This window comes from Apostichopus japonicus, chromosome 14 (assembly GCF_037975245.1).
Source record: "Apostichopus japonicus isolate 1M-3 chromosome 14, ASM3797524v1, whole genome shotgun sequence".
Lineage (NCBI taxonomy): Eukaryota > Metazoa > Echinodermata > Holothuroidea > Aspidochirotida > Stichopodidae > Apostichopus > Apostichopus japonicus.
The window spans coordinates 27,729,735-27,748,541 of NC_092574.1; the positions used below are offsets into that span (position 1 = coordinate 27,729,735).

The 18,807-nt window shown below is 40.7% G+C and overlaps 1 protein-coding gene and 1 long non-coding RNA gene across 2 annotated transcripts in view; one reads left to right on the forward strand and one right to left on the reverse strand.

The window, feature by feature from the left end:
* Positions 1 to 18,807, forward strand: part of LOC139980112 (fatty acid hydroxylase domain-containing protein 2-like) — a 34,526-nt gene that overhangs the window by 4,993 nt on the left and 10,726 nt on the right. Inside the window, exons 2-4 of the mRNA XM_071991504.1 lie at positions 2,608 to 2,800; positions 7,892 to 8,013; positions 14,135 to 14,343. Of these exons, the coding sequence (XP_071847605.1) occupies positions 2,608 to 2,800; positions 7,892 to 8,013; positions 14,135 to 14,343 (524 nt within the window). The remainder of the gene's footprint in view (positions 1 to 2,607; positions 2,801 to 7,891; positions 8,014 to 14,134; positions 14,344 to 18,807) is intronic.
* Positions 2,743 to 10,524, reverse strand: LOC139980117 (uncharacterized). Its single transcript, XR_011797455.1, has 3 exons — positions 10,257 to 10,524; positions 7,862 to 7,977; positions 2,743 to 2,865 (listed from the first exon to the last, which is right to left on the reverse strand). It is a non-coding gene; the product is annotated as an uncharacterized lncRNA (long non-coding RNA).

Sequence of the window (18,807 nt, forward strand, 5' to 3'; positions counted from 1 at the left end):
TATATATATTAAACTTTCACTTATCGAAGAAAAAACGTGGAATGAGAGAGGGGGGGGGGGGGAAGTGTAGGGCTTTTCCACGTGAGGTCTGAGCACATGTTTTTACTTATAGCTATACTATTTTTTTATGAGGTACAAAATGTGTGGGGGAAATACTGACCCCCCCCCCCCAACCACAGTCTCGATCCGCTCCTGCTCAAGTTTTACTTGAATAAAAGTCTCCGTGTTGTTGTTGTAGATTTAAGTGTATAAGTACAGGCCGCTGTCACCATTCTTTACTTTCTCAGTTGTGTTTACAAGATGTCCTTACTTTGCCCATAATGCATTCAACAATGTTGAACCATATACTGTTTATACAATGAATGAAGTTCAAAGAGGAGTTATTGTGTTTACAAGCTCTGGTTACCTCAACTGTTCTTCCACATGTCGTCCGGGGAGGAGTAGCTCACTCGGATTGGAAATGTGTCATGCGCAGCCGCGGATCGCGCAGTACGTATACTTCAAAACTTTCGTTGTCATGGTGTAGAGCGTTAGGGTGACAACATGACGCTATGCACGACCACACGCACTCAATCTTCGTAGGAATTAGCACATGCATGAAACAGGACTGGAATTCCACGCGAGCATGCATGTGGACACCGGATGCGGGGGTGTTTACATTGCAAAATTGATCTCGACGTCCGGATCAGATCCGAGTCTCTGCCAGCATCAAAATAGGAGGATCATATCCGGATCTGAACTGCGTTTACACTACATCCGTGATCTCGACGTCAGGATCAGATCCTGACGTCGAGATCTGATCCGGATGTAGTGTAAAGCACCCTTAGTCGATCATGTGGTGTCCCGTCTACTTTTCCGTAGATTTGGTATTATATTTTTTATTTCAGACTGCTTTTATCGACAGTTTTATTGACACTGAATCGTTCCCGTATAGGCATCGTGCCAAACGCGCTAAATTTAGCCCTTTCCAAGGTTGTTATATAGCATTGGTAGTACATTTCAACTGACATGTCCCAACCAGTATTCGATAGAGCTCTGATAGCTTGAAGTGATTCCGTGCGTTTCGAAAACGGAATTCCATAAAACTGTTCAGTTTCAAAATGGAACTTCGTTATTAGCTGCTTATCTGTCGAACCAATGAAAATGAGGTTTCACCAAGCTTATTCCCGAAACGCTTCATTAATTAAGAAATTAATGATCGATAAGTATCAAAAAAATTATCCGCTGAAGAAAGATTTCATCATGCATTCTGTTACGCCATACCTCTTGATTTAAAGAAGCCACTGAGAGAACGCATTGTAATGCATATTCAGTACTAAAGAAGCTGTCCTTGCTCGAAGAACAGCTGACCGTCAATGCGACTAGCAGACTAGTGAGTGATAACAGTACGGTGTGCCAAACCTAGCTTATGGTCCTGTATAATACTACACTTGGTACACAGACCTTGGATCACCTTCACAATCTCTCTCTGACTAGGCCTAACATCGTAACTGTATTAGAACTAGGTATCTGACTGGGCAACTAATATTACTAAGATCTAGGGCGTACTTACAGTATCAGTTAGCTCAACTTCTAACTGACGTTCGACGAAGTTGATCGAAGGAACACTGACTTATCATTTTATTGTTTATTCAATTCAGCAATAATCTTGCTTCCAAAGTCCCATGATATGGAAATAATTGTCATGATAAGACCTAACTAGGAGGAACAACCGGTATCACTAATATAGTACAGCCTAATACTATATAACAGGATCAGTGTGTAGTATGTATATGCAGTGGCGTAGGAAGGTACTTTTGAGTGGGGGGGGGGGGTGAAGACTGATGGCCGGCCTGGGGGAGGGGTCTAAGGGGAATTGGAATTTTTTTGCATTTCCAGGTGGCCTCAGATGCAATTTGGTGCAATATAGCACACTTCAACTCCCACTCCATTTTGTAAAGAATTTTGCATTTTCACCTGGCCTTAAATGCAATTTGGTGCTCCAAATGAGATTTTTTTTCTCATTTGGAAATGAAAAAGGGGTTTTCTGACTTGCGGAGCGGGGGGCGGAATGATACTTCCGCCCCCCATATTTTTCACTGGGGGGGGGCTGGCGCCCCCCCCCCCCAGCCCCCCCCCGGTTCCTACGCCCTTGTGTATATGTACCGTATATGGTTACCTTAGCAATGCACGATGGAGGGTGGGGTACTGGACGCTCTCACCCCTTCCTCTCCATTTGCACACGGCACTTGAAAGTTAATCACAGTACTCCCCAACCCATTTGCCAGCTCCCACTGTGGAATCGCCCTGCGTCACCCAAGAATTTCTAAAACGTTTTAGCACACTCAATTCTCCTGAATTTCCGACCATCAATAGTATATTTACCGGACGTTACCGACAATTGCTAACCCTCAGTTGTGCTATGGTACCGATACATATCCAGCTTTTTGGCCCTGTAGCCACTGGCTTTAATACCCTAAAAACACCTTTTATCTATAGTTAAGGACACTCATAACACATAATACGTAATTGGATATTTATCAACGTAATGTTAACAGTATTAACATTGTTGTGAGGATCACTTACTACACATGAAAGCAATAACGGAGTATTTTTATTCGTTCATAGTTCCTTTACGAGAAGGACTTGTTTGGTATGATCAAGAGAGGAGTTTTCATTGTTCTTCTTCTGGTTGCTTTCCGAAATTCCTTCACGTGGCATCTACAAAACTTTTGGGGAGCATCGGCCGATTTCTGGGAAGCTCTTTACATCAAGTATTATGCGCTCTTTGGAAATGACGATTTTTCTGTTGGGGTGTTCGGTGAGTGTTACATCGTTTTTGAGGGCAAAAAGCCATAAAATGTTACCAACTCCTCTGTTATGCCACTACGGATGAAAAGAACTAAGGTCACTCATAGTCACTTATAGTCACTTATAGTCACTTAAGTCACTTATAGTCACTTATAGTCACTTATAGTCACTTATAGTCACTCATAGTCACTTATAGTCACTCATAGTCACTTAAAGTCACTCATAGTCACTTAAAGTCACTTATAGTCACTTAAAGTCACTCATAGTCACTTATAGTCACTTAAAGTCACTCATAGTCACTTAAGTCACTTATAGTCACTTAAGTCACTTATAGTCACATTTATGAGCAGTGGCGGCGCCAAGGGGGGACTTGGGGGGGCTTTAGCCCCCACTGAAGTAGTCAGCCCCCCATTAGCCCCCCCCCCCAACTGAAATAGGCCCCCCAATAAAAAAAACCTCATTGAAACAATATAGCCTACCCAAATTTGTCAGCCATAACGCAGTGCTACAATGGTCAATGGAAATTTTGATGAATTTTTCACATGATAATAGTCACTGACTCAGTTGTGGTGCAGGAAGCCTTTTTTTGGTGACTGACAAAAACAATTCACCGACAGGTGTTCTCATACGGCAATGTCGTGTGCGTTTCACAAACAGCGTGTATACAGACTAAAACAGGAGTTGTGTCAGAGAGCGCGAAATAATTGAGCAAAGGAATTGGATCTTTCACAGCAGGTAATATTTAAGTGATACGAAAACTGTGAATTGGTATCTTCCATTCTAATTTGACTAAAGTTACTCACAAAAAAATGCATATTTTTGGAGACATTTTCAGGTGACAAAAGCCTCGCTAAATTACCACCATTTTGCATGTAGGCCTTTCCAGGTTTGGGAAAAATTTCAAAAAGGGGAGGGGGGCACCCCCTCCCCTTATACCCCTCCCCCAGGACGGAGATCACTTAATCTTGTAAGCCACCCAAAAAAATGGCTCAGCCCCCCCCCCCCTTAGCCTCCCCAACTAAAAATTCCTGGCGCCGCCACTGTTTATGAGGTTACAAGAAGGACAATGAACTTAGTGACGGTTATGATACTGGCTTCGTTAGTTTCTCAGTGTTCTGATTTTGGTGGAAGTATTGAAACTTCTACATATTCAAAATGTAGTAGACCATGGTATAGGCAATGATTCATGTCGCAACAACGGTTAAATCGCTACCACCCTGTCCATGATGATCGGTTTGTTAGCATGGACTGTGTATGTCAACATACAATATCAAACTATCAAATTACTTTTACTTCACGAAAAGGTCACATGGTCCATGGCCGGAGGTAAAAGATCAAACTTTGGCAAATTTGAGTAAAAATGAGTTTCCCGAGTTCCCCCCAGATTGTAAGCCTGATAGACTTCAACGTGGGTAAGTGCAGGGGCATAGGCTGTATTCCTTCGTGAGTCATGTCGTGATAATTCAAAGTTCAAATAAAATAATGATAATAAATACAGCATTTTGGCCATTACCCGCATACCAAATATGACCGAAACCCTTAAAACTGTTTATACATGGGAATGATAGGATCATACTATGAAGTTAACAAAGCACTAAGTAATTGAAAACGCCAAATGTTATGTGGTCAATGTAGGCAGAAGGAAAGTGTCATAGGTTATACCCATGTATGAAGAGATGACTTTCAATTGGAGAGTATCAGTTATGCTACAGATCGTGTTCAATGAAGTTCGGGGGTTAAACAATCAAATCAAACTTGATGTGTGTATAACAAAGTTTGTACGACGAAGATATGACTTTTAGAAGATATTATTTAATGCATCTGGCAATAGCAATGATGTAATCATGGAGATTGAACTGAAAGTTGTATTTGTTATTCTTGTAATATATAAATAATTTATCCATAGAGGAAAATAACATTGTAAAACAAGGTGCATGTGGATAAATTTCTAACTGCAGAGATAACAGACAACTACAAGCAAACATTCCACATATATGCATATCATATTTCAGTGAAGACCAGGCTAGCTCTATACCGTGCTTCAACACACGTGTTTCTCATACATTAGCCGAGAAATGCGTCAAAGTATAACCTACGGAAGCTTAAAAGTGCTATCAACATAAAAAACTTTGCCCCATAAGTTGACATTTTTCAGTAAATTGTTAGATAACAAGATAATATCTTGTCAAAAATCAGGAAAATGTTGGATTGCTCAGTTGCATTAACTGAGCAATTTAACAATTTTCTGCAAAATGTTCAATTGTTCATTTCGTTCCATCTGAGCAATTGAACAATTTTCTACAAAATGTTTAGTTGACAACTTATCGTATCTCGTCAATTCAACAGTTTTCTGCAAAATGTTCAATTGTTCACTTCGTTCAATCTGAGCAATTTAACAATTTTCTGCAAAATGGTTTCGCTCCATGCCATCAGTCATAATTCGCAAAATATTCAACAGTTTTAGGAGTTTTGAGACAAGTTTGCTGTTATTGCTGCTATGATTTTTTGGCAAAGATTGTCACTCAACACAGTTGCGAGTTGAACACAGATGCTCTTTTAACTATAGATTTTCATTGGGTAAAAGATCGCTTTGATTTAGGCAGTGTAATGGAGTAATAGCAAAATTGTTGGTACCCCAATCTGCAGCCGAAAGACAAGATAAATAATTGGGAAAATGTACGAAGTCGCGCTAATCGAGTTCAAAGTTGTAGTGAGGTACTGTATAGGCTTAGGACTCGTGCACACCTAGCTACTTTATAGTATATGACTATAGTACTATAGAGGAGCACTAATGTAACAGAAGCTAAGCTATCTTCGTATGTATTTTTGCAGATGTTTTATATTTAATAGTTTTTGAAACTACAATATGCCTAGCTGCTTATTTATGATTCTGCTATATGTTTCACTTTGTTTGGTGGAAAAAGTTGAAATTTCGTACTGCACAGAAATATAGTTTTATTCTTAGAAATTATTGATGTTGTAGATCTATATATGGAGACTTGAACAGCAGTCATAGTGGCGAGTGAATTTTGCGTTTTGGCAAGTTAATTTTTAGTGACGGTTGCCAAAAAGAGAATACTTTAACAAATTCAGTGTTGATGCCTCAAAACCTTGAAAACATGATTTCTCATTGTATAAATCATGAATACTTTTCATACATGGTATATGGCTTTGCCATATTGAGTACACGAATCCTTGTGAGGTCAAATCTCATTTGAGGTCACCAGAGTTCAAACTCTGAAAACCATTTTACATGATATATAACGATGGGAATCGTGGATACATCTCATACTTAGTGTTTGGATGCATCACATTGAGTACAAGACCCCTATTGTTTTTGTTAGAGGTGTGTATTGCCACATACAATAGACTGACTTGTGTTTACCATGCCACAGTGTAATTGTACATCAATATAGTGGTTTGGGCCAATCATACTGTAACAGCTGTTTCTGGTTAACAAGCTGAAGTCTAGCGCAATGAAGTCATCGAAACCTGAATGCGTTTTGCATTCTGGTTATAATAACCGTTTTACACACCTCGTACCATCTTGACAATGTTTATTTTACCATGTTGTACGTTAAGACTTTGACGTGTTTCAAGACGATTTTATTTTACGACGTTATGCACATTTATAGCATCGCGTTAAAACGATACTTTTAAGATTTTACCAAGTCGTATGTAAAACTGCAATTTACATAATTTCACTGCCTTTAAAAGTAGGTGTATCTCAACAAAGCGGTAATTTTAAATTTACTTTTCCCGGTTATACTATTGTGGGTAAGTCGCCATAGTAATATCCCTTCTACATTGTTGTATGTACGTTTTTAACGTAGCCATGCGAAACGAGTATCTAGGTAAGATTGAAGGAAAACTTTCGTATGCATCACAAGCCAAACAGAAAACTTGAAAAATTCTACTAACAAGCTGCCGTTCACATTCCAGTGGCAAATAAATCATTGAGTTGAATGACAATCCCAACAGTGCTTTGTGAAATTCGATAAACTGAAGGAAAGCTGGCATCAGCTGACAACAGTTCTAGAACTTAGTAGTGGACATATGAGATATATCTCATGTCCAGTAATAACAATCCTCATGATAAAAAACAACCGAAAAATGGCTGTTTAAGGGTATAGGTCTATCTTGAAGCCCGAAATTAAAACTGATTTGCATTTATGCATAAGAATTGGCCCAATTCAATATACGTCGGTTTCTTTCACATACGAAAGTTTCACTCAATCAATTGATAACATTATGCGTTGACATGTGGCAATGCCCATAGAGTAATGAGAGTACTAGAAACTGACATATGCCATTTTAACTCGACATAAGCCGATTATCTCATCATATGACCGTTTATTCAAAGCGAGAAGTTTACACTATGACATGCGACAAAACTCTCAAAGGAGCCTACGGGAACTGGCATGAAAGGTGCCAATTTATTTTGTCCAATCAGAAATTGTAGAATTTTAATGCGCCAAACAGTACACGAGAAACAAATTTGGAAGAAAAATGTCCGATATGGATTTCTCGTACATGTGACGGGTTTGTCCAATGGGAACACCATAAACGCAACATACAACCATCAACAGTGTTGAAGCTGTGTTAAACCTATATACGCTGTCTGAGATACCAGATAACTCAGATCTGGGATAACGTCCATTTACCGTACAGTACATGATATAGCAGGTCAGTGGTATACTATGTCATCAACCAGTAAAATCAGCATTTACCATTTATCATTTATCGACAACATATAGTGTAAATCGAAACCTATACCAATCAGTGAACATATCACCGAGTTACCTGATCATCATAATTGTTAAACCAATCTCCTGATAATAATTGACACCGAAGTAGTAATCAAAGTTCAAGGCATGTTTAATGTTAATATAGATTACCAAACTTTTACATTATCAATGACAAATATGGACAGAGGAAACTTTTATTTACAAAATATACTCTTCACGTTCAACCGACCCCCTCCCCGTCCCCCTCCCCCTCCCCGTCCCCCACCTTACGCCGTCACTGTTCTTTAACGCCTCATTAAATTGAATAGTAACAGACTACTTACTTCAAGCAAATTATTTTTTATTTTCGTCAGGAATGTTTACAGCAACGACGATTGCCTTTTGGGTTACCGCACTCGGGTTTATGATAGTTGACGTAACAGGGAAACCAGCTTGCATCCTAAGATACAAGGTACAAGTGGATGAGAATGAACTGGTAAGTATGTAGGAATAAGTAAGGATACCTTAGTTAAAACAAACATGTATTATTGATAGTTGACGTAGCAGGGAAACCAGCATTAAATAAAATATATATAAAGGAAATCATTAAAATTTGAAGCACATGGAAATCGAGGGTGTCATATTTATAAATGTTACCAGGCGCGTATCCAGGATTTTCTAACCCGGGGGGCGCGAATTACTATCTGAGCGGAGCGCCACCATCGGTTGGCGCGGAGCGTACAAGAAAATTTCTGGTTTTTATACCCCCCAGATCACCGGAAATGGCACTTCTCGGGCTTGAAAATGACCAACCAGATGTACACTTTGCCTGAGAATCGCAGTATTTCCCAAAAGTTTTTTTCCATCCATAACCTTTTTGAAGATTGTCACCAGTCACACATCATGTTCGACCTCATTGCATGTCCTATGGATCATTGCTTTTGTAGGTGATTCTACGTCACGGCCCACAATATCCGAAAGCCCCACTTTTCAAGGTTTTAAGCCCATTATTTGTTGAGAATTGAAAATTCACATTTCTCGTGAATAAAATCACTTCAGAACATACCCATAATGTTGCACAAAATTCAATCTATGGAAAACCAATATAGAAAAACCTCCTTGAACCCCTAACAGACAGGTCAAAATTGCACGAGTAGAGGAAAGTATGATGAAGAATGTTGGTGAGGAAATTTTGGAAAATTCAGACAGAGTTAATTTATTGGTGTAGAAATATTGCAACCTCTTATAATGGCTATTATAAAACTGCGTTGAAGGAAATGAAAAATAGCAGATATTTCCGATATCAGGTATATCGAAACCGAACACTACACACATAGGCGTAGGTCCCGTAGGAGGCGGGGGCTGCAGCCCCCCCCCCCCCCGCAACCAAATTTTCCCCATTTTTTTCGGGCACCTACTGAAAGAAAAATAAATAGCAATGAATAGCTTAAAAATGATCTCCTTGGTAATTATAATAAAGTTGTAAGCTTGGCCGATATTACTACTGTAAAAGAGAGTTTTGACATAAATGGATCTGTATGCTTTTTCTCCATCTACATAAGACATTTGGTTGTTTACATTAGCATCCGGCGGTATACTGTGCAACTTTCACGGACCGTACGGTAAACGATGGCATGCGATGTAATGACCGATGCTTGTTTATATGATATTGGCATCGATATGTTGAACGCGCGCGAAAAATTTTGGCTTTTTTTTCGGGCAAGTCATTACAGCCCCCAAATCCAATTGGGCTCCTACGCCTTTGACTACACACATAGACAGTTTTTGGGGCTGTTCTTCCTGGAACATGCATTTCAATGCTCACTGATATGATGTTATATATGCTCTTTGCTTTACAAATTCGAAAAGGCGTGTAGCGAGTAATTGCCAAGGGAGGGGCGAAGCCAGTAGGCAAACTATCTAAGCGAAGCGCCACCATGAGTTGGCGCGAAGCGTACAATAAAAGTTTTGGCCGAAAATGCCTCCCAGATCGATGGAAATGACACTTCCCAGGCCTTGTAAGTTGCATCTAAGCATTGTCTATTTTGAAATTACTAGCGATGTCATAAAGAAAATTTGCTCGGGGGGTGGGGGCAGTCGCCCCTTCCCGAAATGCGTCATATTCCCCGACGACTCGGTCGAGTTCAAGACCAGCCACAGTTGGCTCCATATAGCACAATTGTACAATTGTTTAAGGCGTCCATACACACACACGCGTTATGATAGACCATATATAGTATTTATATAGATACATTAGTGAGAGAGGAAAAATGGAAACGTCAAAAATGGAGTTGTCGGTGTAAGGGGTAGGGTAAGGCGCACACCCCCTCCGTAATCCTTGATCTGTCACTGGCTACCCTGTGTATATAGTAGGGATCAGCGCTTTAACTATGACTGTTCCTCTTTCTCTTCCCGAGGTCTTGGCTATCTTCTACTCCCCCCCCCCCCCTTTTCTCCTTTTTCTCTTTTTTTTCTTTTTCTTTTCCCTTCCTTCCTCTCCTCCTTTTCTTTTTCCCCCTCCTTTTCCCTTTTTTCTGCTCTTTTTGTCTCTCCTCTTTTCCTTACCCGGGGGGCGCGCGCCCCCAACGCCCCCCCTGGATACGCACCTGGTTACATGTTTCATGGTTGACGTGACAGGAAAACAAACGTTAATCACACAAAGTAGAATAAAATTAAGGCGCAGGCGCATGTGAATTAATGAACTAATATGGTAAATAGGAACAATTCAGGATAACTTACCATGTTACGTCTTTTAGAGGTTGACGTGGCAGCGACTCAGCAGGACCATTCTGTTAGCGCAAAGTTTATCATATTGACAACGAGTGATAATCGACCGCCAAGTTGACCAGTTAAGGGTATTGCTTCTGATAGTGGGTAGTATTGACCTCTCATATAGTCCTACTGTGCGATACTGCTGTGAGTACTAATCAAAATGGAATTGAAGTGTTGTATTGAACCCATGTAGAATTTAGTATTGTAATTTAAAAGTTTCAACGTCTGTACTACATGTAGGAATTTTGCAGCAATGACATTCTTTAAGCAGTCGATCCGTGTGCACAACACATCTTTAAAAACAATCAAAGTTGTACTTCTTTTGTCTGATTATTCCAATTGAGATGTAAAATGATTCTTTCAAACTTCATGACAAAAGGTACCGGGGGTTCTTATTGTAACAGGTTGTATATACAGGCATCCATGGAATGTAATTCATGCAGTCAGTCTGCTTGCCTTTGTATTTAATGCATGCTTTAAATGTCTACTTTGTAGCTGTCTTGTGGAGCAACTAGCCAGGAATTTGAAAGGGGAGCACTTTTTGCGATATGGATTTTCAAAGTTGTAGGCACGACTATCTGAGCAGGGAGCGCCACCATCGGTTGGCGCGGAGCGTACAAGAAAATTTTTGGTTTTACAAACCCCCCAGATGGCCGGAAACGGCCCTTCCCGAGAGTTCATTCTGGTTCTCAGGCCTCTTGCTAACTTGAGACACCTCATTCAATATCACTTTTAAACCGAAAAAACAAACGAGTTAAAATAGTACGTAATTCAATACACATAACATATTTAAAGTTAGCAAGGTACATGCACAGAGTAGTCTTACTTTTCAACTTCTGATACTTGTAGATACAAAAATAGGCCAGAAATGTCTTTGATACAACTATAGCCAGTAATTGTCTTTGATACAACTGTAGCTAGTAAATGTTCAAGTTAGCCTAATAAGAGAAGGCGAAAGCTATCCGACGATTGCAATCTGATGCAAATTTCTCAACTGTTTTCTCAAGTGAAATATTATTTGCGTAAACGGGTTCTTAACTAGATGTTAAAAAAACTGACAAGATCGGAATCTAGTCTTTTTCGGCGGGTAGAGTGTTGAATGAAACGGCACGCGATAGAAATGACAGCCTAGATGACAGAAGAATAGATCACCTAATTTAGCCATATTCTTGCTACGTTCATTTCAATAGTTTTTCCTGTCTAGACTCTTAAACTCGTCCAGCAAGCTTATGGATTTGAATTATGGGTGTTTTAAAAAAAAAGGTAACTTGGCCAAAAAAGTGTAGGCCCGGGCCTACAGTGCTACATACTGGCTACGCCCCTGATCATATGATACCATATTATCAGCCAGTGGCGTAGGAAGGTACTTTTGAGTGGGGGGCTGAAGACTGATGGCCGGCCTGGGGGAGGGGTCTAAGGGGAGGGGGTGTCCCCCCTTTGGATTTTTTTTTGCATTTCCAGGTGGCCTCAGATGCAATTTGGTGCAATATAGCACACTTCAACACCCACTCCATTTTGTAAATAATTTTGCATTTTCACCTGGCCTTAGATGCAATTTGGTGCTCCAAATGAGTTTTTTTTTTTTTCATTTGGAAATGAAAAAGGGGTTTTCTGACTTGCGGAGAGGGGGGGGGGGCGGAATGATACTTCCGCCCCCCCATATTTTTCACTGGGGACTGGCGCCCCCTCCCCCAGCACCCCCGGTTCCTACGCCCTTGTTATCAGCAGATTTTGTTTCCTGTTTGAATTCTTTTACATGTTCTTTTACGTCAGAAAGACAAACATAGTGCTTTTTTACAATTTTCCAGTAGGATGATTCTTGTTGATTGTCCAATGTCTGGACTTTAATATATTTGACGAACTTAACTGATGGACAATATAAACTTATTTTATAATAAAGCCAGATATGCAGTGGTCTAAAAACAAATATCGTTATCGCAGTGTATTAGCAGTGTAATAATTATTTATAAGAAGTGCGTATCACGTACGATAGCTAGCTTAGCTTCATAACATGCTGTTCGTGCAACAACTTAGGACGAACGTTTTCGACGTTGTTGTGCAAACGGTTCGTGACATTCCATGGAGTGCGGTTAGGTAGGCAATATGTATTTTATTACGCAGTGTAGGCTTGTAATAGGCTAAATTTAGCTAATTGCATCTGCCAAACTAAGTAAGTAGCTGAATCAGTAGGTCTGAATGTTACTACGATTATAATCGAGTTAACGGAGCTGACGAGTATTCAAGATCAAAAGAGCACTAACAAAATACCATGCTAAAAAAACGAGTTTTTAAAAAAAAAATTCGACACTGAAAGGAGGGAGCAGTCACTCCCCTTGCCCCCCCCCCCTCGGGCTACGTCCCTGGTCTTGCGTGTGCCGTTTAATGGTAATAACAAAAGGCAGAGACGGGAAAGGTTGGTGGAAGCGGACTCACAATATGGAATGTAAAAAACGGATAGTTATCCTGAGTTGCACTCTTGAATTCATTTTTCGTCGGTACTACTCATACATCCCCGTAGGCGTGACAATATGTTTAGTTATTTACTTCTCTGATATCTCCTATCGAGCTCTGTAATACCAACGTTTAGCAAAGTTATTAACAACAAAACATGAACGTAACATGACTTGACTCGAACGCACTATTCACTTTACACTCTTCACTTTACACAGGTAAATGATAATACATGTAAATATGACGGGTTAATCCTTGAACCAAATTCATTTTAAACCTCGTCAGTACGATAATCCATCCAGGTCAGTACGCTAATGAATCCAGGTCAGTACGATCCAGGTCAGTACGATAATCCATCCAGGTCAGTACGATAATCCATCCAGGTCAGTACGGGGAGCAGAAACCCGGCAGTGCTAGACGATGTAGATTCAGCGGTGGCCCATGTAGAGTCTTTGAAATGCATTAAATGCATTAGACTCGCCCCAAACCGCGTGCCGCCCTCAGAAAAAAAGTTACATTTCGTTGCTTGCAAGTGAAGTTTTTTGTTGTCGCTACAAAATGCAGACAGTAATGAAACGTGATACCTTGTTATCTCTTATCTGGACCTGAGATGTCCATCGCTGTTATGTACAATGTGGTGTGGGTATTGACCGTAGCTGCATGTATTGACTGTACACTAGTGTCTAATACCGACGGTAGCAAGCTGTGTGTGTGTTTGCTGGGATCGATTGTGGTGTCTAACACTTATGTTACACCCCATTCGAAACTATGTCAGATTACCGGCATCAGACGTTTCTTTGTGCGCGAGTCTTCACTCCCTTTAAATAGACTTTTAAAACCGGAAAGCGGTGGGTGCAAACTATTTTCTATAGTATGAGTAGGCCTATACTTAGGCGAATACATGTATTCTGCTATCACTCTGTAGTGACCCAAAGTGTTGGTCACTTGTTGAATGCAACTTCTGACTCGAGTTAACTGAAACCTTTTTATTTTTACTTTTACTTTATGCCTTATGTGTTGACCTGGCTTAAGAGTGTTCAAATTTGACTTGGAAATGACTTGACATTCGACTTGAGGGTTACCTGTTACAACTTTGCAGTGTACTAGGCTGTTTATGTTATTCTCTGAAAGGGAACTCTATTCACTGGGTCTTCACTAAGCAAATCTGTAGGTGCTTGGAACTATATGGATAGCAGGGGTTGGGCTACTCACCAGTTATAGTAATATGGCAGTGACTGAAATGAACACAACTCATGGACTGCTTATTGTGAGGACGTGAGCATATTACTTTTGCAATCATGTAAAACAAGTTTAGTCAGTTTTAACTTACTGTAGTAACCCCACTGGTCGGTAACGGTGGTCTAGAGCATTTTAATTTTTCATCCTTCTTATAGATACCAAGAAACAAGCTCTTCAAGTGCCTCAAGGTGGTTATTTACAATCAATTGATGATCGGACTACCTTTCCTTTATGTGATGCACTTTCTCTTTAAAAAGAGAGGTTGCAAATTTGCACCAGAGGATCTCCCAACCTTTAGAAGATTTGTAATTGATGCACTCTTGTTCGTCATTCTGGAAGAAGTTGGATTTTATTACAACCACAGGTAAACAAAGATTTTTTTGGGGGGGGGGGGCGGGGGGGGGTTGGACGTGAGATATATATCATACACAGTTCTGTACGTTGAACTGTGGTCACGTTAACTCGTTCGCCGAGAAAGGAAGCCTCCGCTCCCTCACCCTGAAATGACGTAGGGTGCTAAGATGCAACGTGGTGCTATATGTTGCATCTTTTGAATCGATCTTGTTGAAGAATGTTCTACTGTTTAGGGCATACCGCACATACAGGTTGTATATTATTGTCATAGGCGTACGGGACCATTTCAGTTTGGGGGGGCAGAACTTTTTGTGCCCGAAAGTTCCCGTGACACTATCTAAGCGGAGCGCCACCATCGGTTGGCGCGTAGCGTACAAGAAAATTTTTGGCACACAATGCCTCTCAGATTGCCGGAAACGGCACTTCTGGGGCCTTGCAAGTTGCATCTAAACATTCTTTATTTTATAATCTCACGTTTTAGAAATTTACACTTCCCCAAAAATTTGGTAAATTAGAAGAAGAAAAAATGGTAACATCACTTTGAAGGGGAAAAATGGGACAGTATATATTTTAAGCTCCTATTTAGTTACCGTATTGTAACGCTAACTCAGTCTAAGATTCTGGGGCGTCCAAATATTCCCTGCTGAGGACTGGTGGTGGTATGGAAACAAATGCGGCTTGGATGGTTGTATGTTAGTAAACGACGAGCCTTAAATCTCGCTATTACATGCAAAAGATATAACACATAGATAAACGAGTAAAGAACAAGCGCTGTGTAGATTTCGCAATCTATTACTATAAACAGCCACGGTACAAACAATACATCGGCACGAAGCCCTCAATAATAGGTAGAAAAACATGCACTTAACGATAATGGTCACAAACGAGGTCTCAATACCGAAGTAGAGTCCTATAACGATACGTACAAAAGTGTATAAAAGACGAATACAAGACAGATACAAGTACGACCACAATGGTCGGAGCCAGGGCTACTACCGAACCGAACGATTCAGATCGGGAGCGAAGACTGGTCACAATTCTTGAGGTCTGCTTCAGCTGAGCTGGTGAGCAGACATCACGTGACCTGAATTATTATGTAATGTAGCCTACGACAAATAGAGGGCGACATATATGATGACTAACGGCATCACACTATCCCCTTCTCAGTCCTTAACTTGTCCCCAAGTTATGAAAACAATATAGTAAGGATCGCTAATTAGACACAAATCTTAAATCATAAACATACTAATACAAAAAGAAATCCAAATACATGAATACGTATAAAAGCAAAGTATAGCTAATAGTGCCTGCCATGCACGAGAGCCTATACACACAATAACATTTGATTTAACTCTTAATACGGGTTCAGAACTAAAAACGTATCATATTTCAATCTGTACCGACTAAAAAAAATATGTCCTAGCTCGACTGCGAAAGAAGAAAGTTACGCAATACGAGAGTAATAGAAGAGTAATATGACCTTACATGCACGTGTTCATACCCTAAAGGAATAACGCGGCTCGCGCGAAAAGTGCAATTTGGACTCATGTGAGGTCACATTCCAGATACAACTAAAAAAAGTAAAAAAACAACTTACGGTGCCGTACATAGATATAAATACATGAAAACAATCCAAGTGAATCAAAACATAACTCTTGATGTAACACAGAGATCCAAACCACAAAATAAATTGATAGGAAGTCCGCATCAAAATATGAAATGTCCACAAGATTTCCAAAGTTAAAAGATATCATAACGAAACCGGAGGTCCGCATCAAAAGGTGAAATGTCCATAATAATAAGGTGAAATGTCCATAATATTTCCACAGTAAAAATATATAATAAAGAAACACGTTATTTAACACAAAAGTTCTGATCGAAGGCATCTCTATGGATTAACGGTAAGTCAACAGTTCCCTGGTCTGTGGGGGTAATTCGAATCCTTCTCCGTGGTAAAGACTGTACCATCTGGGTATTGGACCGTATGTCTTTCTGTAAATAACTCCAAGTCCAATGTTTTTTTTTTACTTCCGCGTTGATGATGAGTGGAATCCTTGAAGTAACCATCAGGTTCCGCAGACGGGTCAGTTCTTTATCATCCAGAGTTGAATCCGACGATGCTGTTGAAGGGGTTGATGTTGAAGTGGTTGGGGAAGGTGTAGAGCTATCCTCAATGGGTGATGTCAAGGGGGTTGGCGCTCGTCTATCACTGGGTCCAAACGAAAGGTCGATAGGTCCGCACGAAAAACAATCTACTTGTGGTCTACCAATACAACGCCCGAATGGAAGGTTTGCGGACATTGTTCTATCTTTACAATAAAAACAATAAAGTAACTACGAGGCCTCACCAACCCTGTTGGTCTCAACATTCTCTCCAGATGCTAAGCACAGTTTAAGACGATCGTGGTGAACGACCTTCGGCCTCGATCGTTCCGACTGTTTTATGCGATAAGTTACATCGGATAACTTATTAACTATTAAATATGGGCCTTCCCAATATCTTTGCAACTTAGGAGACAGTCCCTTTTTCTTACTGGGGTTATACAGCCAAACTTTATCCCCGACGTTATAATTTTTGGCATTGCTAAGCCTATCATAGGACTTCTTCTGCCTTTCAACTGACGTATTTGTTTCGATTCTAGCCATTTCATGAACTGTCCTAAGTTTTTCTTCCAATTTACTTACATAACAAATACTTGAACTAATTTCAACATGGGGAGGGGGTACTAGGAGATCAACTGGGAGATTCATCTCCCTTCCTAACATCATTACACTGGGTGTCTCTCCCGTGGTCTCGTGAACAGAGGAGCGGTACGCCATGGTAACATGTGGCAACCATTCATCCCAATCACGTTGGTTTTCCGAAACAACGGCCGATAACATTGCCTCTAAGGTTCTGTTAAAACGCTCCACCATGCCATCAGATTGGGGGTGAAAGGCTGTGGTGCGAGTTTTATCAATACCAAGGAGCTGTGCTAATTCTTTAAACAAATTTGACTCGAAATTTCGGCCCTGGTCAGTATGCAACTGTAGGGGAACACCGAACCTCAACACAAACTGTTCTACAAAGACTCTGGCCGCAGTAACTGCCTCCTGGTTTGGGATCGCATAAGCCTCGGTCCACTTAGTAAAGTAGTCCGCTACACACAAAATATATCTATTTCCCGTGTCGGTAACTGGTAAGGGTCCCAATATATCCATGGCCACTCTTTCCATGTGGGCTCCTACCACGTACTTTTGCATACGTGCTCTATGAGATTTAATTGGACCCTTCCTTGAAGAGCATTTTTCACATTGCCGACACCATCTCTCTATATCCTTATGATATCCAGCCCAGTAAAATCTAGATTGGACTCTCCTCATAGTTTTCTTAACACCTAGGTGACCAGCTGTGGCATTACTATGTAACAAAGACATTACCTCATTACGCATGCTTCTAGCCACCACTAATTTCCAAGAGATCTCATTCCCCGAGTCAGATTCCCATTTTCGATAAAGAATACCGTTTCTGAGACATAAGACCTTCCACATACCCCAGTAAGTTTTGAAAGTCTTGTTCTCAGCTGAAATCAGCGACCACTGCGGCTTTTCTTTGGAAATAACCATCCAGCCTATAATTCGACTGATGTCGTTATCACCCTGCTGCGCCTTCTTAATGTCTTCTACAGACCACTGGTCCACCCAAGCACTATCTAGCTCTAGCCTGGGAGCAACTATCTCTGGCACAACCTGTCCATTATCTTTTACACTTTGAGTTGGACTTTCTACTGATGTAGCGGGTTCCATCCCCTTCTCAGCATCTGTCCTAATTTCGTCCACTCTATCAGTTTGACACCCACCCTGTTTAGTTTTACTACGGGTTACAACCGTACATACGTGGGTGTCAAGGGTACCCCCACTTTGACTGAGTTGTTGTCCAGTAAGATACCCCCCAGTATCTTCTACTGTACTTAATTCCGTTTCCTCTAAACGGAGGCAATACCTACAGTCTACGCACGGGCGTCGGGAAAGCGCATCTGCATTCCCGTGTTTACTTCCTGGACGGTGCTGAATTTCGTAGTTATAAGTGCCCAGCATTTCAAGCCATCGCGCAATCTGCCCCTCGGGTTGTTTAAAATTAAGTAACCACCTCAAAGCACCATGGTCAGTTCGCACAAGAAATTCAGCACCGTACAGATAATGGTGGAAGTGTTTAATTGATGCTACTATAGCGTACAACTCTTTTCTTGTTACGCAATACCTTCGTTCAGCCTTACTAAACGATTTACTAAAATATGCGATTACTCTTTCTTCTCCTCCCTGGATTTGAGAGAGAACACTACCCAAGCTTTCATTGCTTGCATCTGTGTCAAGAATATACTTGTCACTGGGGGTGGGGAAGGCTAATATAGGAGTAGAGGTTAGGGCTACCTTCAAGGCGTTAAATGCTTCTTCGCATTCCTCATTCCACAGAAATCTTTTTCCCTTTTCTGTC